Raw genomic sequence first — 23,599 nt, forward strand, 5'->3', positions numbered from 1 at the left:
TGAGTATCCCAACTACAGGTTACACATTTGGCTGGGGGTCGACAGGACATTTGAGTGTGGTTGAAACGATGACACTGGTGGCAGCACATCGGGTTCGGAATGTACAGTCAGATTGTGATAACTTCATAGCCTGCTTTGATCTTTGACAGAAGCACCACTCCATCAAAAGTAAGAAAAAAGTGCATTTGGGCACTAAGGATGCATCTACCTTTTTCATCACCCGGTGGACTGCAATGACACCCTGATCAGAGAGGTATGTTAAGATTGCTGCCTCTGTCAGGCCATCGAGCACCCTAATGTAAATAACACTGTGGGAAGAATTCAGAGTTCTATGGAACTTGACACAAACAGGCTAGCCATGGAGAAGAGAAGTGGTAAACAGTAGTTTTGCTTGAGAATCTGAAGTAGTCTCCAAAAGCAAAGTGCCATCATATAAATGAGAGCAGGATTTCACAGGGCTGGCAATTGCATCATACGTTTCTGAATAAGAAACATTTACTGTCACAAAGGACTGACCGTCTTCAGTCAGTGAAACTAAGAGGAACCGTGGTGTAGCTGGGAGGGTCCTAGTCGGGGGCTTCATTCTGTTTACACCTGGTAGACACTGACTGTGAATATATTGATTGGCTCAGTGCGAGAAAACCCCCATGATTGCCAGCGTCCCCGATGATGCACTCATTCCAACTGGGGGGCCCCCTCAGAGGGGGGCTCACCCCCTTATATGACTGTTCACACCTCAGGTCACACCTCTTGAACATCTGACAGGGGGATCAATCAGCAAATTTGGGAAAGTAGCAGCTCTGGCAATTGCCCCTCCCTGTGCCTGGCCTGTACCGGGGACATGTGCAAACCCTACCTGCCAAGCCAGGGCTGGGAATTATGCGTTACCCAGTCATCTGTTACGTGTCGGGCGTGCGGGCCGGCCTTCAGAAGTGCAAAGGGAAGAAGAAGACGAAGAAGAAGAACCTCAAACACCGAAGTGAAGTAAGGATAGAAGGTGAACGAAGAAAGAAAAAAGGAACGAAAAACAGTGGTGAGACTGTTCTGATGTCAGCCACTGAAAATACAGAACAAATTCTGAAACTCACCCCAGTCAGGTTCTCCAAGAGAGGGGAAAGCGAACAGCAAGAGGATAGACACGCAGCACAGGAGGGAAAAGATGGTGCAATAGCTGGGGACCCATTTTAGCCAAGCACAAACCCGCCAAAGAGGGGCAAGCCCCCTGGAGGTGCAATACAACTGGAATCGTCCTGTACGACCAGGCCTTCACCAAGTAAGGCACCTGCTGGGATTTTTGAACAATGTATTCGATAGTACTAGATGAAGTTTACTGTAGAAATCAGTCGTTTTCCTCTCTCATTCCTAATATACAGCCCATAACTCTTTCTTCTATTCTATCCTCAACTATAGCTGCCATCATGAAAGTAGATGGCTCAAGGTTGCCATCTCGTTCCACTCTGCCTCTGAAACTGCTGTGTTGCCATGTCAAGTACTGGCTGGACTGTCATCACAGTTTGCTACATCTATGTGTGTGGTTTCGTTTTGTTCTTTGAATTCATTATGAATGACATTGAAGAGAATGCTCTGTGCATGTGACAGTTGCTAGTTCATGTCGTCTTGGTGTATACTGGGAATAAATGGGCATTAGGTATTACTTACCTTGTTTGTTTTCTACTGTCATAAAATATTTCAAAAAATTTGTTCATAATGAGGAAACTATAAGGAACACTACTTTGCTCAAGCATAAAAATTGCTGGTAGAAGCATGTAGCATTACTGACAAAACTGTGCAATGTGTTAACGTCAACGTGGCTTCTTTTAGAGGCTGTAGGTGTAAGTGCCGTCTTCCACTCACCATATAAACGATATAAATGGGAAATTAGGTTTACTGAAGTGGACAATTTTAATAAAGAACTGTATTAGATTACAACAATAGAGGATAGTATCCATCGGCCACGTAAGTTCTTGCCTAGCTACAATACAAAATTGAGTATGAAGGATCCGAAACGTACATTGTTCTCCTCCTAAATGACACTGGTTTTAAGCCCAGAAAATGCGACAACAGATGCAAATTTCCAATGGAATGAAAGGATATTGCTATTTCGAGAGCTATATTTTTGCGACTACACATTTGTTGCATACACACGACAACAGGCCTGTGATTTATGTTGAGAATTATTGGATTTCACAAAACCATAAGAAAAAATATACCGGCAAAACTACAAGAGAAAAAGTGGTCCAAAATTATCTACAGATACTTTTGTATAGTGAATATCAGTGTTTTGGGTGATAAGTGTAGTGATGACGAGTCTCTATGGACTGCGAATATGATCCCTTCAGACAAGAGAATAGTTTTGGTCTTTTTAGACCGAGGCAGCAAGTTCTTGCATGCTGATGCTGCCACTTACAGTGTATCTTGCACGTATATCTCATTCAAAAGTGAAATGATACAGTAATGATGTCTCAGGTGTTATAAATTAATTTTACAATTTTCTTAACAATTCTCTCATGGGAAGTTTCTACAAGGTCCAACAGAACTCAACTTCATCAGTACTGACATTTTTTGTTAAACAGGTGAGAATTTCACATTTATTACGGTTAGTTTTCATCTTGGAAAATATGTATAACATACGTAAATGGGTCATTCTCAAAAATCTGGCATATTGGGTCCCAGGTCATAATGTGCTTTATTTAAATGCATTTAAGATTTTTTTCAAGTATCTTGAATTTAGTTTAAAACTATATTAAATCATTAAATTACTATTTGTCAATAAAATTATTCAATTTTGTTAAAAATTTGAGTAACAGTGTGTGAGATCTCACTTCTATTACTCATTCCCTACACCTATCTGGATTACATTAAGTTAAAATTGTACAACACATTATAAAGGGTTTCAATTTTTAATCAGTTTAACAATTAGAAAATTTATTAACAATAAGACATTACTGTATTTTTTTAGTTACCACCATTTTTAAAGTTCTTTAGAAATTGTTCAAAACCAGTCCCATGATACAGCCTCACCTCCGTAAATAAGAGTTATTAGTTCAATAAATGTCTCATACAGTGCTCTAGTAGCTTTCTTCTTTATGTAAGGGGAACTGCAAGCAACCGTCTTTATTCTTGGAGAGTTATCGTGTGGCTTTTGTGAGTGCAGAGTTTGAGTTAAATTATTACAGTGCCAAGAAGAAATATCACCATTAATGGTCATCAGCTCCATTACTATGTTTTGGGTAAGTTTTAATCATTTATAACTGCTATTTTTATCAACTGATTATATGTTAATTGTAAATTAACACTAAGGAGATAAGAAAGCCTAACCTCAAAAGAATCAGCTGAATATCTAATTTTGTGAATGTTTCTTAACTCTGTTACTCTCACCAACATGAAAATTTATCTTCGCAGAGGTGAGAATATAGTAACAGAATGGCGATTAATGATTAAATGATAATACAAACTCTCTTATTTAACAAATTAGGAAAGTTATGTCCTTATATAAGTGCAAAATTTATCTTTTAGCTAGGCAATGACTTTTTAAAGATGGCTTAGGCACTAACTTACGATTTTCAAAATATTAAAAGATTAGCCTCATGCATCAAAATGATCCTATTTTATTGACTTTTTAAATACCAAAATGATCATATTTTATTTACTTTTTAAAAAGTATTGATGGAATTATGTAGCCTATATATGCTCACTGAGGAGGTTTATATCAACATTTCATATAATAGCTTAATGTTTTTTAGTTTTTAAAGCTGTTAGCTGTGCTCACAACCTTGCTTTGGGCTAATGCCTGATATTTTTAGGACATGTTTGGTTTCCCTGAAAAAGAGTATGCCTCATGTAGAATGATGTGGAATCGTGATAGTTTTAAATCTGCCAAACATAAATAACTGAGGACAGTACTAATTTGATGATTTGAAAAATTATATTATTTTGGCTTGATTTACACTATTTGTATCTTGATTAATTCGCATTGTAGTAGTACAAACAATAAATAATGATTCACTTTATGTTTCAATGACAACTATAAATCTCCAACTCACCAAGTATTTTGATATTTTAGGCAGTTCTCACATCCATTACTACTAAGCTCACCTCCATAACTATGCTGAATATTATTTTTAGTTTTTTCAGAAAATACTGTCTTTTTTGGAATCACTATCGGAGTGTGCTAACACAAAAATACATAACAATTAATTATTTTCAGTTTTTTTAAATACTTTTTTTTTTCAAAATATGCCTGACTTTTGAGAATGATCTACATAAACTCTGAGAATGTTCATATATTTTTTTCAATCCAAATACACTATTTTCTTGTTGCATAATGGCACAATAATTTTTTTTTTTTTTGAAAGTACTTCATTGTATTTTAGACTATGAATAGAGATGTAGGACTCTTTCAGTAACTGGCAATGCCACAAGACGATGACTTCGATCCACCTATTTTCAAAACGACCTCTATACCACATTCCAAATCTTCATGCTTTAATTATCATCCCCTTTTACATACTGAATTACCCATTCAATATCCTTATATACATTCTCTCTCTTATCATAATCTGCTTTTGATGTTGGCATGTATAGCTGACTTATTGTTGCTGATACTGGTTTGCTGTCAATTGTGATGAAAGCAACATTAAAACTGAACTGTTCATGGTAAGTCACTCCCTACATTACTTTCTGATTTATAATGAATCCTACTGCTTTTATACAATTTTCTGCTGCTGCTGATATTATGCTATATTCATCTGACCAGAAATCTTTTTGCTGACCACCACTACAGCTAGAGTAAGCCTTTGCATTTTGTAGCTTACCTAACACATTCAAGCATTTGAAATTATATACCTCAATTTTTAGTGTGTTATATTTTTGTTGGTTATATAGCCATCCATAAAACCTCAAATACTTCTGACGAAAAAAATTTCTCCATCATAAATCTGCCCCTGAGGCTTGTTGGAACAACTATATCTACACCTTCTATGTGAGAGAAAAGAAGCTGTGTAACATATAAAATCTGTTATTCAGATAGCAGTTTAAACTACGCATGTGATTGTCCATGCTGGCACTGCTATCTATAAATCATTATAACGCACCATTTCATTTCATGAATTGCTATCGCGGCCTATGCTACTGGTATCTGGAAACAGCACTTTGCATTGGAGTGCTACAGGAAAATACTGTGACAAATAAAAAAGAACATATTCCTGAGGTTCACCTGCACCTTTGTACTAGACCTGTTGTGGCTTTACAAGCGATTCTTGGAATATGTCAGCTTGATATCATGGTAAATTGTAAAATAATAATAATAATAATAATAATAATAATAATAATAATGGTTTATTTGTCCATAATAACTTTTACAGTCGTGGATGACTTCATACTGTTTGGGGCGTGAGCTATGTGATAGGGGATAAAATATCACAAGAGCTCATATGAATGTAAAACAAATATATGCCAGACTTTCTTTTTTATAAGCTTATTTATGCTCCAGAATTTTTTTTACGCATGAATTTATTTTTCTGCATAGTCTCCTGAACAGGAAACATACTATTCCCAGTGGACAGCCAGTTTCTTGATTCCATTTTTGTAAATTGAACATGCTTGTGACAGCAGCCAGTTGTGCATTAACAGGTCTACCATTGTCAAATTTGTGTCCTTTGAGTGCTTCCTATAGTGGTCCAAACAAATGAAAACCGCAGGACAGTAAGTCCAGACTGTAGCGAGGATGTTCTAGTGTTGTCCAGAACAATTCTTGAATTTTTTGTTGAGCTCGGGCAGTGGTGTAGAGAGTGTTGTCATAAAGCATGATCAAATCCTGAACTGGAAATGCAAGCCTTCTGTGCACCTTTTTTTGGTCCAGAGGTTGGCAATAGTATGCAGCATTCACAGTACAACATTTGTGGAGAAAATCTATGAGAAGAATTCTTTAAAAAACAAAAAAGACTGTTGCAAGAACAATCTCTGCGAAGAGGGAGTTTCTGGCTCTGATGGGTGCACATTCGTCCTTTCTACATCATTCCATGCTACTTTTCCGTGCTTACAAGGTTTAATGGTACACCACGTTTCATCATAGGTCACAATCTGGTGCAAAAAAGTTCCCCTTCAACTTGGTTGTTTGTCAGTAGCTACTTGTGCCCAGCTGTAAGAAGAGGAGGCACTCGCCTTGCAGACATTTTCTGAAATCTAAGATCATCAGTAACGATTGTCTGAGCACTAATGTAGCTTATGCCAATCTCGGTAGCAATTTAAGAAACTTCATCATCATCTTCAGTAAGCTGGCTAAAAATGCAAATATTCTTCTCAGTCCTGCTAGTCCTTAGGCCACATTGGTGAGCTGCATTCTCAGTTGTTTCTCATTCTCATAAAAACCATTTGCACCATGAGTACACTCCAGTCTTTTGCAGTATTTTTTCCCAAACTGTGCCACAAGCATTTTTGAAATTTTTAAGTTTTATGCCTTCTGTTGTGATAATCTTGAGTATAATGCATTGCGCAACAAATGACAGTACCTCTTGCTCTGACACTGTGATTCTGACTAAAGGAGAGATACCACAATGTTCTAGTAGGGAAGGAGAATGCTAGACTCCGTTTTATTGGGTGAGTTTTGGGAAAGTGTAGCTTATCCATAAACAAGACTGCATATGGTGCGACCAATTCTTGAGTACTGCTCAAGTGTTTGGGCCTGCTACCAGTTCAAACTGGAGGGACACATCGAAGTAATTCAGAGGTGTGCTGCTAGATTTGTTACCGGTAGATCTGATCAACACAGAAGTATTACTGAGATGCTTCATGCACTCAAATGAGAATACCTGAAAAAAGAACATTCTTTTAATTAGGCACTAGAATATGCTATTTATCCGCCAATATCAGGCAGCAACTTCAATTAAAATGTCCTCCTCTGTACAGGAATTACATAATGTGTGTAGGAGTACAGGGTGTGATGCAGAAATGATGACATATGGAAGTTTTGGTCTGGCTCTGAGTTGTGCACAGGCTGCCAAAGCAGTACAGGCAACCACTCACATAAAGCACGAACGTGCGTTTGGGTTCCAGTCTGGCACAAATTTTCACTGTCATTCTCTTACACAGATAACCAGCATTTGAAGCTGACTGCAGATCAACTCTACTGCCACCAATATACATTTCATGTAAAGACCACAAAGATAAGAGAAATTAGGGCTCACAAGGAGACTTGTAGACAGTATTTTTCCCTCTCTCTGTTTGTGAGTGGAACAAAAAAGAAATTACTAGTATTGGTACACATTACCCTCCACCATGCACCATATGGTGGCTTACAGAGTATATATGAGGGCTGTTCAAAAAGTACCTAACTTTTATTTATAAAATCAATCTTCATTCAGACAAAACTGTTTTTCTTTCAAAGTAATCTCCTTCACCTTTTACACATCCCAGCCTAGCTGGAAGCAACGGTGGAAAGCTTCTCTTGGTATGGTGCACAGATGCTACATCAAATTCTGCATAATGACTTCCCTGTTCTCAAACCTGGTCCATTTCAGAGTCTTTCTCAGTTTTGGAAAAAGCCAGAAGTCATTCAGTACTAGATCACAGGAATAGAAAAACTGACAAAACATAGCTGTGTTGTCTTTGGCCAAAAAACTCTAAATTAATTTAAAACAACGAGCAGGTGTGTTATCGTGGTAAAGGTGCCAGTTGCCTGCTGTCCACAAGTACAGTTGTTCATGTCTCACTGTTTCACAAATGCGACACAGAAACTCTTGGTAGTACTCCTTATTGACATTAGTACTTTCTAAGCCACACTCTTAATGGATCCTTACCACTGCAGGCAAGGAAAAAAACTGTCAGCATGACTTTCACATTGCTCTAGCCCTACCTCCCTTTCTCGGGTCTTCTGGATTATAGATGCTTCTATTAAGATGACTGGAACTTTGTTTCTGGGTTGCACCCAGGACTCATCACCAGTGATCATTGCGTTAAGAAATTTGGGAATACTGTTCACGGTATCCAGCATGTCCTGAGTGATCTCTGAGCAAAGCTGCTTCTGTCCAGTTGTTAGCAACTTTTGTTGAGAGACTCCCGAGTTCCAAATGTTCCATTAAAAATTGATTGAATGGATGCAATACTAGTTTTAACCTCGCCTGTGAGTTCTCTGATCGTGATTTTTCCGTCCTGCATCACTCCGGTCCTTATGTGATAAATGAAAACCTCATTTGCATATGTTGAGGGCCTGCCCGAATGTGCTTCACCCTTCACCGATGAGCGTCTATCTCTGAAGCGATTGTACCATTTCTTCATCTGTACGGTACCTATTGTTTTGTCCGCCAAACACTTTTTGAATCTTGTGGACTGTTAACTTGAGAATCACCAAGCTTAACACAATATTATTTGGTGCAATATCATTGCTCCGCAGGTTGTGTGTGTGTGTGTGTGTGTGTGTGTGTGTGTGTGTGTGTGTGTGTGTGGGTGGGGGGGGGGGGGGGGGGGGTTACAAGCCATGTGCACTCACTATGTATTCCCACAAAGATAGTGTGCACACACTCCCTAATACCACTGTTGGTTTCAACAATAAAAAATAAGCTTGGATAGTTTTTTTAACAGCCCTCATATGTAGATGAAGATGACAGTAAGGATTAACTGTCCACCTATTGGTGCTTTATGGTGACCTAATTGGACAGCATTCCCTCAAGCTATTTCACTAAGACAGTTAGTTGTTTGCTTGTTCCACAGATCTTTCTCTGACATAGAATGAGTTAGTGTAGACTAATGCTCTTCGATAGCAAAAAGTATGACAACATACTGATCATTTACACAATAGTCTTTCACAGAAAATCTCCGATGCCTGCAATTCTTATTCACACACAGTTATTAACACTTAACTGCATTCAAATGCAACCACACTTACACCCAGAATTATGATAAAAAACACCACTGAACAAAGAGGAGTTGTGAAGCAAATGTAAGTATTTCCATTTGTGTTTGAAGTTAATTTTACTATCCATTAGATTTTTATTTTTAGCTTCAATGGGCCAAGTTTTCGGAGATTTTTGGGGCTGAATATCTCACATTTCTGTGCCACATTATGAATGATTAATGATTAGTGTAAAGAATTCATTCTCCTCTTACTGCACTGACGAGTGTTACTTCATACAGTAGCAAAAGTACTTATCATTACCACATACATCTGCACAAGGAACAGTTTATTTGTCTAAGAAGAGTTGTCAAAGAAATGATACCGTAACAAATCAGCAAATGAAAGCAGGGTAATTAAGTCAGCTGTTTGACACATTCAACACCAACGTCTGATATTACTATCCTCAATGGAAAAGTTGCAGAAGTTGGAAGCTTACGACCTACAATGTCTGAATTACAATTCAGGTTATCAGTATGTGATAGAGTATTACATTTTTACTTGTAATACAACCCAAATCGTAATAAAATGACAACTATTGTAACCTACTTTGATGGCATTGTCATTAGACAATCACCTTTTTCAGAAAAATTTTGTTTTACATCTTTACTAAGCTGTGTCACTTGTTCTCGCCTTCTGATGTGACGCAGACTATTGCTGTGAATCAGCTGATCTACCTGTTGTTATTCTCCTCATGCTATTCTAATACATTGTTACAGTGCGGGAGTGCTGTAACAAATGTGTCTGAAAAGGCCACACGCAGAACTGCAGTTTGGGGGAGGTGTTGGTGCTCAGTTCCTATTTGAGCTAAGAACAAGAGGTAAAAAGTTTTTGGTTTAGATCTGACCAGCAGCCATTTGTACAGAAATCTGAACATCTGTCTTACTGTAGCTGTGTTACATTATACTTCTAGGTTTGGACAATGAACCAGGGCTGTTACCCAGGCAAATTGTATGAATCTATCAACTCCTTTTGCAAAAGATTTTAAGGGGATAAAACTAATGCTCCACTAACAGCATCATCTGTATGTAAACTTCTTCGATTTTATATGCAAGAAACAAGTTTTTATGGGAGGTTTTTGAAGTGGGTTATCTGTTGTCAAGATACAATGGTTTAAAGTCAAGCTAAATGTAGCGAGTAAAATTCATTCTTAAATGAATTATAACAGTTTAAAGGGAATAGAACAAACAAAAATGCTTTCTAACAATAGAATTTAAAACTATCTCTCAAAAATCTGGCTTCATTCAGTTTTAAATATTAGTGCAAAAACACATTTTTTGAGGAGGAGGTTCTTTTTTTTTCTTCCTTCCTAGATGCCATTTATATGTTTCGAACTTGTGCACATTGGTTTAACTTTTGTAAGAAGGTAGACATGTAATTAATGGCCATTGTGTTGTTTTGTGAAAGCTTTAACCACTGCCATGACATAGCAACATGGTTCAAAAGACAATAAAAACCCTATACCCGATCAGTCATCACCAGAGTCAACAAAAATCTATATTGGTTGCCAAGCTATGATGCTCTAAAGTCAATATTAGTTAGAATAAAAATTAGGAACCGGAATGAAAAAAGGTCTATTATAGCATAAAAAAGAGAATAGATCCTGGGCAGAGCTGGGATTGTAAAAGAACAGAATTAGCTTTTCAACTTATCTGGCAGCTTCAAAGACATTTCTATCACAACATCTTGACATATTCGCACTTTACTGTACGAGTTACTCCTACTTTCCCAGCACATTGAATTCTCTTGGCTGAAAAATGTTGGCACACCTACATCTAGCAATTTATAGGCTGAAGTCCCTGCTCCTGGGTCCCAAATCCGGAAGATTTGGCATGAATAGTGAACAATACACTGTATGGCTGAAGAACATACATGTAACAGCTAAAAAAAAGGTTTTTCTGGAGGGATAAAATTTCTGGGGGTGGATTTGTTCCTGGGGGAATGGCATCACATATCATGTTATTTTACTTGACACAATACGTCTTACAATACAACAACGTCTTCCAGCTGTTTATGACATTTTTATCACTCCATTCAAATTTACTACATTCACAATTTTAATTTGCACCCAATTTTACGTTAACATATCTATAATTTTCTCACTTTTACAGTTTATGAAACAACGTTCATTGTTTCTTGACACAAGGGTGCTCTACTCAACAGATCTGAATCGGCAAAAGTTGGACCGATTCACGCTTTTTCTCCTGCCCCTGGCGAACTCTACTCTGTGTGATAGCTGTGGAAGTAATTAGGTTCGTTCATTCGAGTTATGACCAATCACAACACTGTCTGTCTCTAATGCACATGCATAACTTCGTGATCATCATGACACCAAGAACACACATGCGCACGTTTCAAGAATTTATTCTCCTCGTCAAGTGCAAATATTTATGTTAAGTATTTTTTTGTGATGTTTCACACACAAACAATGTGAGTGATGTAGAACAGCACATATGCAAACACCACACAAGACACTTATGTAAAGATTAGTGCTCGGCAATGAGAATAAAGTCTCGAAAAGTGTCGTGCTTCAAATGGCACTGAGCACTATGGGACTTAACATTTGAGGTCATCAGTCCCCTAGAACTTAGAACAACTTAAACCTAACTAATCTAAGGCCAGCACACACATCCATGCCCAAGGCAGGATTCGAACCTGCGACCGTAGCGGTCATGCGGTTCCAGACTGAAGAGGTTCAACCTGTGGTTGCGCGGTTCCTGACTGAAGCGCCTAGAACCGCTCGGCCACAGCGGCCGGCTTTGTGTTGTGCTAAGCATGAGAAAATATGTAACTGATGCAGTCTTTCATTATTTAAATAATGAATGAAATGATTTCCAAAATCTTCGATTATTATTTATGAAATGATTATACTTTCCACACAATTTCCAGCACTAGTTATGGTAGCAGCTAAACATAGTACAAAATTCAGACAACTTTTACTGGATAATCAAAAAGTCCCTAACACGTATTTTGATGCTTGTTATGTACATACATCACACACAAACTATGAAAATGCAAGGTGGGATACTATACATTACTTTTACCACCCAAAAAGTTATTTCCCACATTTTTACACCATTTTTTAAAGACCTAGAAAAGTGTAAAAGCAGGGTTTCACGGTATTACATGACATGGTTACTGTTACTAAGAAAGAAATAGGAAGTGCAAATATTTCAACATATTTTGATTCAAATGTCTTTGTAGTTGTCAGGTAAGTCAAGAAGCTAGTTGCCTTCTTTTACACCGGTCCTTTTTAGCAACTCTTCGACTGATTTCACCTCATCTTTCAAAACATAGAATTATTGTATGCCAGAGATATTTTTCTGTACCCAGGTAAATAACTGAAGAGGTGTTAGAATGTGACCTTCTGTAGGGTGCTGCAGACTAGCTCGTGATGCCATGAGCTTAATGGTAGCACCAATACCATCACATACAATTTTACCATGACTTGTTGCGAAAAAATTCCATTCTGCGTGAATCTGAAAATCATGGTAATGCGTGCATAAATTTTTGAGATTTTTACAGTTTTTGTACTGACTAGCTGCCCCATCACTGAAGTATTTCGCAAAAGGTATGTGAGGCAGCTTGTTTTTCACATATGCCATGACAGTGCGAATGTGGGCATGAACTGCAATGGCATCATGAATCAACCAATCACTAAAAACGCACAGGTTCACGACAGACACATCACCTGATTCACCTCTATAGTAAATCGCAAATGGCTGGAGAGTTGTTTGACTGTTGTCCCAATGATATCCTTGGATGGCATCTTGAACTATAAATGCACAATTTCATCTTGTTTCAAATTATCCTTAAAAAACTGGACATAAGCTGATTGTGCTGTTGCTGTGAAGCTGTGTGTGGTCAGTTTGTCCGTTTTTTGACAACACATTTCAACAAAATCTTCCACTGTACTTTGCTTTATTTCAAGACTTGTGTGACCCATTTGTGTCCATTGTTTATAAGAAACAAGTTCATCGTCATCCATAAGGAGTTCACCATACAGTTTGTTATTCATGTGTTCTGCAAGATTTGCCTTACCAGGACACTTTTCACACCTGTGTATCATGATGTCGCACACTAGCAGCTTCATTGCACCTTTGTAATCCAGACCAGAATCCTTTATAGCAGCAAACACCAGCTTATCATTTTGATGGGTCTCACATACACAAACATTGTGTGTGCCCCTTCCACTCACAGGCACAACCCATTTTAGATGAAGATTGAAAAATGATGATAAACTTACTTTCGTATTGGGATACTTTTCCTTGAATTCTTCTGATATGTTGCATAGCAACAGTCTTTTTTGCATCTGTACAAGTACATTTCCCATTTTCACCATTACATAGTCTTTTTTTCCAGGCATTATTCGGCTGTAGTCATTATTTCCATAAAACTCCGACACTAGCACCTTTATTTCTGAACTCAATTGCTTACCCTGAGCCTGCTGAAGTTGTGGAAGCACTCCTTGGGTTGCTTTTATTTTCCTACCTTTTTTTACCATATATGTAGAAACATTGAATTCCTTTGCAGTGTAGTCAATAGACCAGCTGAAAGGTGCAAGGGTAAGAATAGCTACTTTTTTCTGGCGTGTGGATATGGCACATTTTTCTTTCAAATCGTGCACAATTTTGTCCAAATCAGAGCATTTCTGGCATGATTTCTCATCCTTTGGAGCAGATTGTTCTTCCTCCTCCACCACTGGTGTGTCAGCTATTGTGTGTTTTAATTCCATTTGAGCTTCTTGTAGTTTTCTTCTACCAAAGCCGGGCCTGTCTTTTTTCCCAACTTTGTGTGTCTTCATAGGAGACAAACAAAGAGCAGTCACTGAAGTATTTAATTGCTCATCCGTTGTGGTTGTAGGTGGCTGATTCTCTTTGCCACTGTCATGTAAATTATCAGAATATTCTTCATTTTTTAGCAGTGTAACACACCTGGAACATAACTTTTGTCCTGGTTTCATGTTAAGTCCCATGCACTGTATCACTTTCAATACTGATTTTATACCAATTTCTCTGAGGCTACACTTCACTGTCTTCTTATGAATCTGAAATGGCTCAAAACAACTTCTTTGCAGGAAAGAATACTTATCCAGAAACACTTTCATATGATAAACACTAAAGTTTCCTGGAACTGAACTTATTGTGCCCACAGGGTGTATCCTGAATCTCCATAGCAACAAATCTTGGTCAGATTCATCCAGATCATACAGTACAAAGCAAATGCCACATTTTGTTCCATATGTTGTTTTATGACATTCAGATGCTTGTGCTCTAACAACACTGCAACTTGTTTGAACAAAAGTGCCACTAGTACACTCTTCTGCCCCCATACAGACTTTCCACAACAGTACTGACCAGTCTGAACTAGAACCTTAAAAACATAAGTAACCTGTAATTGTTGCTTGTTTTCTTTGTTGTTCCTGCCTAACAATGACTCATTCTGTCCCAGAAAACTACCGTTGTTTAACTTTCTGTTGCTTTATGGTTCCCAACAATTGCTGCAGCTTTATCTGAAACAAGCTGTCTGCATCATCACTATTACTTGCTAAATCGTGTTAAAAGAAACGTAACCAAATACATCTCTGTCAACTTTTATTGTACACAAATGCCTTGCAATAACAAGTTGAAATTTTGCCACATATTATATTATGGTCTACTTATGCAGTGTTTTAAAATTTGGCTTGGATATCACTTGTCCCTTTTGTGCTACCACACTTAAAAAATCCATGTTTTTCAGGTAATTTTTCAAATTTTTGTATTTTCGTGTGCATGTAACACTGTCTGTGTGGCTGATACGGGGAAGATGAGTTCTGTGTGTGTTTAGGCCACATTAAGCTTACCACAAATAAATTTATACCCTTTTTGAGTGAATTATATTTGGTATAGAGGGCACCTACAATATGTACCTATTAATGTATTACATTTTTTTAATCACATTTTGGAATTTTTTATTTTCCCTCGGAAATATGTTGTTGGTGTTTTGATTCACAGAGTGTGTTCTCTAAGTGGGTTGTAAAAATTTCACTGGACTGTGTGGAATAGTTCCAAAGTTATTAAGACCTGAAGTTGGGTCTGAAGATAGATTGCCAGATGCGGATTGCAATTTCCAGGTCACGCCACCTTCTTTCACAAGCCATAATTCTGGAACTAACTGGCAGGGGAACTTAGAATTTTTTACATGAGTGTTCCACACTTGGTAGCATTGGTGTGCTAAATTTCAGCCAAATCTGAGACTATCAGCTGGAACATTTTCTCAAATTGGTTGAATTGACATGGAATGACCCATCGATAACAGAAACAGAGCCCAGGACGCATTCACCTTTTTTTGTGCTACAATATGAGCATTTTTCATTCTGGTAATAAGGATGTCCCATAGCAAAACGAACTTGATTTTTGTACACAGCAACACAGTTGGGCAACATGAACTTTTTTGTTCGCTTACTGTCACCAGTCTTCTGTAAACTTCATCCCTTCCCCATATCATTCCCTATCATTGTGCAGAGCCACTTTCCAATATAGACTAGTACACACAACTAAAATATAATTGAGAGAATCTATACACAAATGCATTGGTCACCCACCCTTACACCCGCACGTGTATGTGTAGACACTGTAAGATTGCCAAGGCATGCGCATACTAGTGAGGGTAATGTAGAACACTGTAGTAACAATAGATCTACATGCAGGTACAGCAAACCTCTAGCACTTTGGAGGCAGCCAATAACAGCTGTAGTAACTTAAGAAGAAAGTAACTTAGGACTTTATTACAATAATTTTATTTTAAGTCTTTAATGAAATTATATTTTCAACAGTGTTTTGTTTCATCATTATATATTAACAATCATTGTTATTAACATAAAGCACATTATGTTATCATGATTATTTAATATGTATGAGCTGTTTAGTGCTGCCAATTAACAGATGCAAAATTTATAGAAATAAACTGGATTCAATACAGGATTGATATACACATATTAAATGATCAACATTCACTTACCTCTAGATTATACAAGACTTGTGATGGTGAAGATGCAAAGAACATGTTGTCAACAGTAGCTGATGGACATGAAGTTTCTCCATGAGCATGGCTCTGGAAAAGTGCTTGCAAGCATTCCTCTGTATATACATCAGGTGGTATTAATTTTAAGAGAGTTCTGGCTCCATCACGCAATGGCGGATACTGCAGACGGCAACCCAAATCAGCTAACTGGAAGAAGAACTGTGCGCAATGTGGCCGCTGCGACATAAGCTAAAAAGAAGACACAAATAAATAAATTACAAGCTACAAAATGGACAAATTTTCAATTACATAATTCCTAAATCTCAAAATCAAGGTAAAATAACCCCAATTTATTACATCTGTTTGAATACCATAAATGTTACAATAAATGAGTACACTTTGTTTCATGAGGAATCAAGATTGAGACACACACAAAAGAATAAAAAACTGGAGTAACTTTTTTTACTTACAACCCCTGGAAGAATGTTCTCTGCTTCCAGATTTGGCCCATCATATGGATGCTGTGGAGAGCTTGTTGAACTATCAGAGCTGCTGTCTGGTGAACTTGGCATATTGGAATTTACCTGACATAATTTTGCTGACAGAAGCTGAAACAGAAAGGGTAGAACACAGATTGTAGAAAAAATATTACTGACTTCTGTACAGTTCAATGCCAAGAGCACTTGGTACCACCTAGTAGATAAACAGCAGTGATCCACAATCATGGGACAAACAAATGCGAAGACACAAAAAGAGTTATTCAATGCATACACCAGTCTTTTTAAAAAATGAAGTTCACGGATTCTTGTATTTTGCATTTAAATTGCTGACTCCTTTTCTCTTAGCTTACAGGCATCTTAGTTGATTTTTCTATTATGAAAATGTATTACAGGATGTAATTGATGCTGCTCTACAAGCTAGTGCATCCTGTGCAAACCTCAATCTCTGGACAGCTACTGCATCCTACATCTACTTTAACTTGCTTTGTGTATTCAAGCCTTTATTTTCCTCTATAATTTTAACACCTACCCCTCCCTTTCCTCAATTACCAAAAGATCCCTTGATATCTCAGAATGTGTCCAATTCAAGCACCAACTAACCTTCAGAATGGGAAAGAATTTTCTTCAAAGACTTACTTTTAAAACTGATGAATGGTAAATGATATTTAGTGTTTGTAGATGTTTTATTAAGCCACGGACTATATAAGCAGCATGTTGATTGGCAGTGGTCATTTTAACAATCTTTAACTATAGCATAATGAAGCAACTTCCAGTGTATCACGAGTGCTACCTACAAACTCCTCTTAGAAAAGGAAGCTAACTACTCACATTGCAGGCACACAATTATTACAAAGTGTGCTTCCTCTGCACCACTGCTTATGTGATGTACGTATATGTGTCACAATTTTACTGTCACAGATGGATGGAATGAAAACTGAAATATGTCTGTAGTGTATGGAAGATGTTTTTCATACATTTGTTTCACAAGCTGTGACCACCAAATTGTGTCACACGTTAAATCTAGTATCTGAAATAAAAATGTAATTATTAGTAACTTATGTAATTGGTATTACTGTTTTACAAAATAGGGATATCAGCAATGATCTTTAAAAACAATTTAGCTTTGTGGCCATCATTTTTACCCTCCAGATAATTGTGAACCTCTGTATTAGATGTTAAATTATTTCTCTCTTCAGAAATGCTTTCCTTGCCATAACCAGTCTGCATTTCGTATCCATTATAAGATCTTCCAAGTCCTTTCTCCATCTTTGACAGAATTACAATGTCACTGAACATTAAAAAAACCCTTTTCTAAGCTACAACTGTCACCCTTTCTTCAAACTAGCTTCAAAGCATGTCATGGTGTGACAGGTTTCAGTTTACTCCCCCAATCAATCATGATCGACCCTGCAGCTCGCAAATTACCTCCTGTTGACTCTCCAAAACTTCTTAACCTCAAATTTCAGTGCACCATCATTCTGCAAATCCCTCAACATGAAACTAACCTCACAGTTTCGGAAAAAAAGAAAAACCTGCAATTCACCATCTAAAAATTGATCAGGACCTTGTGATCCTACCTGCTGATAAAGATTTCACTATTGTGGTTATGAATTGCAGGGATTACTTGGTGGAGGGAATACACCAGCTGCCAGATACACACACATATAACCCCTGCCACAGTGACTCCCATTTCAGAAATTCAGCAGGATCTCCAGCCCTTCACAAACCCCACACAGAGAATCTCTGCTCCTGTGAACTAACACTTTCAGCCTATTATCTGTAACATATCCTCGTATCAAAAAGACACCAATCATTTCTTCACTGAATTTCTCCACCATCCCTGTTCCTTTACCATATGGTTCCCTGCTCGTCACTGTCAATAAAACCGCACTCCACACTAATATCCCTAATGTCCATGGCGTTGCTGCTATTTAACACTACCTTTCCCAATGCCTGACAGCCTCAAGACCTATAACTTCCTTCCTGGTTACCATAACCAACTATATCCTCACACATTATCACTTCCCCTTTGAAGGCATCACCTACAAACAAATCCATGGTAAAGCAATGGGCACCCACAATGCACCATACTATGCTACTTATTCGCAAGCCATCTAGAGGAATCCTCCTTAACAACCCAGAATCTCTAACCTCTCACCTGGTTCATATTCAATGATGACATCTTCACGATCTGCACCCCAAGGATGAGAACACCGTATCCACAATTCCTCCAGAACCTTCTCTCCCTTTTACTTCATCTGCCCTTCTTCAGCCCAACAAGTCACCTTCTACGAGGTTGACCGCCACAAGGATTGTTACATCAGTACCTCTTTTCACATCAAACCTATCAACCACCAACAATACTTCTGCTTCATCAGCTGCCACCCATTCCACATCAAGAAGTTCCTTCCACACAGCCCTACCGCTTAGTCAGTGATTCTGTAGCGACTATCGTTACCTCTCGAACTGAGGCCCTCACAGTCTGAAATAACCCACCCAACCTTGTCCAGAAACAGATCTGCCATGCCATGCCATGCCATGCCATGCCATGCCATGCCATGCCATGCCATGCCTCTCCAGTGACCTACCATCCACCATTTACCCACAATCCGGTCAAAACGGGCACTCCTCTCATGACTCGGTACCATACAGGACTGTAGCAACTGAATCACATTCTCTGCCATGGTTTTGACTCTCTCTTCTTGCCCTGAAATGAGATATATCCTCTCCACCATGACAACAGTAGTATTTTGCAATACCCTTGTCCATCCCTACTCCACCACTGCTCCTTACCACTCACCTCATGGCTCACATCCTGGCAATAGATCCAGATGCAAAACCTGTTCTGTATATCCTCCCACTATCACCTACTCCAGTTCTGTCTGTAACTGGCATTCCCTACTCAATCAAAAGCAGGGTCATCTGTGAAAGCAGCCATACAATCTAAAAACTTAACTGCAACCACTGTGCTGCAGTCTACGTGGGCATGGCACATAAGTTCTCTGTCCCCATGAATGGCCACCACCAACTGCGGCCGACAGACAGTTGCATGACCCAGTTGCTGAACATGCCACTCAACTACGTGCTTTACTTTAATAACTGCTTCACAGCCTATGCCATCTGGATTCTTCCCATCAACACCAGCTTTTCTGAATTGTGCATCTGAACTCGCCCTATGACATAGCCTTTATTCCCATAACCTCCCTGGCCTCAAACTTCTCTAGCACCTGTTCTCCATTTGCCTATCCCCTTTGTTGCTCTCACGCAACTACACACATCACATATTCTGGCAACACGCCTCTTCTCTACTTGTCTCCTCCCAAATCACAGCATCCCAACTCTGCACCTCTTTCTTACCACCACTAACCAACCACACTAGAGTGCTGCTCATGTGAGATGCAGTCGGACTTCACTGCCTAAAGCAAGTGGCCATGCCTGTGTGAGGCATTATGTGAATGTGTGTTTTTTCTACTTCTGAAGTAGGACTTCGCCCTAATGCTGAAATATGTCTAGCCTTCGTTTTTACCATGCCTGTCTGCGACTCAATGACTGCTCTAGGAAGTCTTGATTGGACCATACACATTTTGCTTTATTTTAAAGCATTGTCAGCAGTCACTGAAATAAAATAAAATGAGTTTCTTTGCAAATTTGTTTGTCAAGACTGTAGACAGAACTCCTTTTTTAAATTACTACTGTTGAACAGTATTAAATTACTCTAAACAGAGATAAACACATTGCACATGATGCTCACTTCAGAGAAAGAACAAGCAGTACAAAAACTTCCTAGCTATATGTACCACAAAGAAAAATAAACAACAATCATTCTGTGTTTACAGAAAACCCATAAAAACCCAGAGAGAGAGAGAGAGAGAGAGAGAGAGAGAGAGAGAGAGAGAGAGAGAGAGAGAGGCTGTCAGTTACATGCTCCACAGATTAAGCATAGTACCACCAAACAAACGGAGCTAGACATAATACGTCCAGTAGTGAAAATAATGCTATGAAATTGAATAAAATCCAGAAGACATAAAAATAAAACAAGTCAAGCAAAACACCACCAACCAATAATGCTCACCAGAGACATGTACACTTACAAAAACACTACTACACAACAAGAACACAACACTAAAGCTCAGCAGACAAGCTTGTACATAAGCCCGGGGCAGCCTTTTCTTCTTTTGAGGCCAGAATTCTAAATGGAAGCATTTTATAATTTAGCCCTGTTTCATCACAGTTATGCAGTTGATCAGGAGTAAGATTTGCTTCTTGTACAATTTTTCTTAATTTCTCACAAAACTGTGTAACAGTTTGAGACCCCCATAGAATGTTTTTCACCACAAATTTCAAGCTGCCTTACACTGTATCGCTTCTCCCACCTAACCAACCATCCGTAACTTGCAGCAAAATTGTCCTCACCTTTGGTGAACACATTTCTAAAAAATACAGCTTTTTCTTGCAGAATAGGCCCTGAAATTATACTTCCTGTCTGTCTTTGATGAGTAAACCAAACGAACAAAGCTTCACTCCTTTTTTCATACTCAAATTTCTTCACCAACTTCCGTTCAAACGGAGAGTATGTGTTTGGTGAAAACTTGGCAATTTTGTTTCCATTTCTATGCCAATCTCCAACTGTCACTTCACCAACTCCATACTCAGCAGCAGTTTTTATGTTTCTACTTCGTCTAGTCTTTTAAAATCTCCAGTGTCACGTTCAGTGGCACAAATTTTGTATGAATGTATGAATAAAAACTTTAAGACACATTGCATTGTATTGCATTGTTACTTAGGCATACTGTATTCTAATGACCACTGTTGCTGAGTAGGCACAACAACAGGGGCAACAATAAGGATGGTATGCAATGTACAACTGATTGTAAGGCGGTCCCAATCACTGAAGGGTCCACAAAGAAAGGGCAAGTATACTTCTCAAAACCTAATGGCACCTGTCCATCTGTAACAGAAATGCATTAGCAGTCTGAGACCAAGGTTTTTTTCTGTGCATTATGAATAAAAACCTTAAGTGGGACAGTTTTCCCTGAATTGAAAATGGGTAGAAATTTCAAACTGTAGCACATTCGAAACAGCATAGAATGTACATGTGGACAATGAATAAAAACATATTTTTATTCTGATTTATCTAAAATTTTAATTTTCTTAAGACCAGCTCAAGTTACATGGAACCTTGAAATACTGGGGCCCGAATTACCAGGGTTCATTTTGGAACCTTGTGGTTACACAAGTCCACATCCGAAAGTAATGTCGTCAATAAAGTACAACACTTGGCAGTGAAAGCACATTTATTACTGACAACAATGTTTAGGCAGAACAGAACTGAACTCCTCGACAGTGAGTGCTATTATTTATAAGAGCTGATAGTATTCCAGAATATACAAACATTATAAACATGAGGACATTCAAATCCGTAAATACAACAACAAAAGTTGACTGGGGGTTGGATTTGAGCTGGTAACCCCCAACATACAAGCACTATTACACCACACTGCACGGAGCAGGGCTTCCATCACTGCAAACTTTCCTGGGGAAACAGTAAGCCACTGCATTAGAAGTTCTCATTGGACCCAACTACAGCACCCTGCATCAAGATACTTTCAATGGTCCAGTGTACGGCAGTGCTGGCAGGTCCTCTTCCCTATGTTCACTACGATAAGAGTCAAAAGTGTGTAACAAAGCAAAGTAATTGCTGTCGTACAAATGACTTCTTCAGCATACTAATCCGTACAATAACCGAGCCGTATGAAGATAGAACTTACAAAAGTTACTAAATTTTCCGAGTATAGCAACATTTAAGGTAATGAAATAAATTGCAAACTAGTCCAAAATGTGACTACTTAAAAATATATAACTTTCAGAGCATAGCAGCTATGTTTTATAGAAATAAAATTAAAAAATTTGCAGAGTTTGTGATTCAAGATCAATAACGAGGAAAAAGTCAATGTTGTGAAATAATATATTGCCAATTATCATTCTAAAAAGTTAATAATACTTTCCCAAATAACAAATATTTTAAAAAAGAAAATTCACACTGTGGTTTCAGTTCTCTGAGACTGCAGACGTGTGTGCAAGTTGCATTTGTGTGTGCGTGCGGCCCCCCGTGTATGTATGCGTGTGTACTGCTGACAAAGGCCTTAATGGCTGAAAGCTATAATTGTGTGAATCTTTTTGTTGTGCCTGTCGCGGCTCAGCATCTCCACTATATGGTGAGTAGCAACTTTCCTTCTCTGGTATTGTTACATTCCATCCTGTATTTTCCATTGTTTAAAAGTAAAAACTGGTCACGTGGAAATTACTTCCCCCCCCCCCCCTCCCCACTACACATGTGCGAATTTGGCAGCTTGGGCGCAGCAGAAAAATTATTCCAGGTAGCATCTGACTGCTTGTTGCTACTGCTGATACAGCAACAGCCACACTTCAAGTAGCAGAAGCAGGTACTGCTTATACACGACTCAACTGCACATGCCCATGAGCCAACTGGCAACTGTTAGAATAAACCTAATGTTAACAGCTGTGATGTCACAGTCATCAGAAGCAGTTTGTTATGAAGAATTTCATAGTCTTCGTCCTAGTGCTTTTGCTGTTGGCAGACGCCTGTGTGTGTGTATTGCATTTGTTGTAAGTGTCGCATTTCCTTCGCAAATGGAGTTTTATTTCACTTTTTTCTCTCTCTTTTAAGTGTTATTGTGATTTTTTGTCTTGTTTATGTTTTATGGCCACAGTATTGTTCTGCAACGGCTGGATACAGTAAAATTCTTCATCAGAGTATCAGTTCTTACCAGTCAAAACTACAAAAATTTAACTGAAAACTAAAACAATGAAAAATTCCTGGAATGCTAAAAAATTCCCAGCTTTTCCCAGATTTTCCCTGTTGTCCTAGGGTGTATACAGCCTGCAACATATATTCTGTGTCAATGACGTGCAATGTACTAAAATCGAACACCTGTGGGTCGAAGAACATTATGAATAACTTAGGCAAAAAAACATGATTAATAACAGAATTCAACACTGTTTAATGGTAGTAATTTAGAACACGAGAACTGTTTACAATCTTGGCAAACAAATTTGTGAGAAAAACCATAGTGTTACAGTGACCACTGAAGGAACAATGTACAGTCTACAGAAGACTGTAATTAAAGTCACAAAGGATGGTGTATATCCTACGATACTTGTATAAATGATTTAATATTGTTCACAGAAA

General features: G+C 38.3%; 1 protein-coding gene across 1 annotated transcript in view; it reads right to left on the reverse strand.

Annotated features, from left to right (window-relative positions):
- The window catches only part of LOC124594839 (probable ubiquitin carboxyl-terminal hydrolase FAF-X), a 300,957-nt gene that overhangs the window by 166,727 nt on the left and 110,631 nt on the right, over positions 1-23,599 (reverse strand). Inside the window, exons 18-19 of the mRNA XM_047133291.1 lie at positions 16,360-16,497; positions 15,887-16,138 (exon numbers count right to left, since the gene is read on the reverse strand). Coding sequence (XP_046989247.1) covers positions 15,887-16,138; positions 16,360-16,497 — 390 coding nt within the window. The remainder of the gene's footprint in view (positions 1-15,886; positions 16,139-16,359; positions 16,498-23,599) is intronic.

The sequence above is a fragment of the Schistocerca americana genome, chromosome 2 (genome assembly GCF_021461395.2).
Source record: "Schistocerca americana isolate TAMUIC-IGC-003095 chromosome 2, iqSchAmer2.1, whole genome shotgun sequence".
Classification (NCBI taxonomy): domain Eukaryota; kingdom Metazoa; phylum Arthropoda; class Insecta; order Orthoptera; family Acrididae; genus Schistocerca; species Schistocerca americana.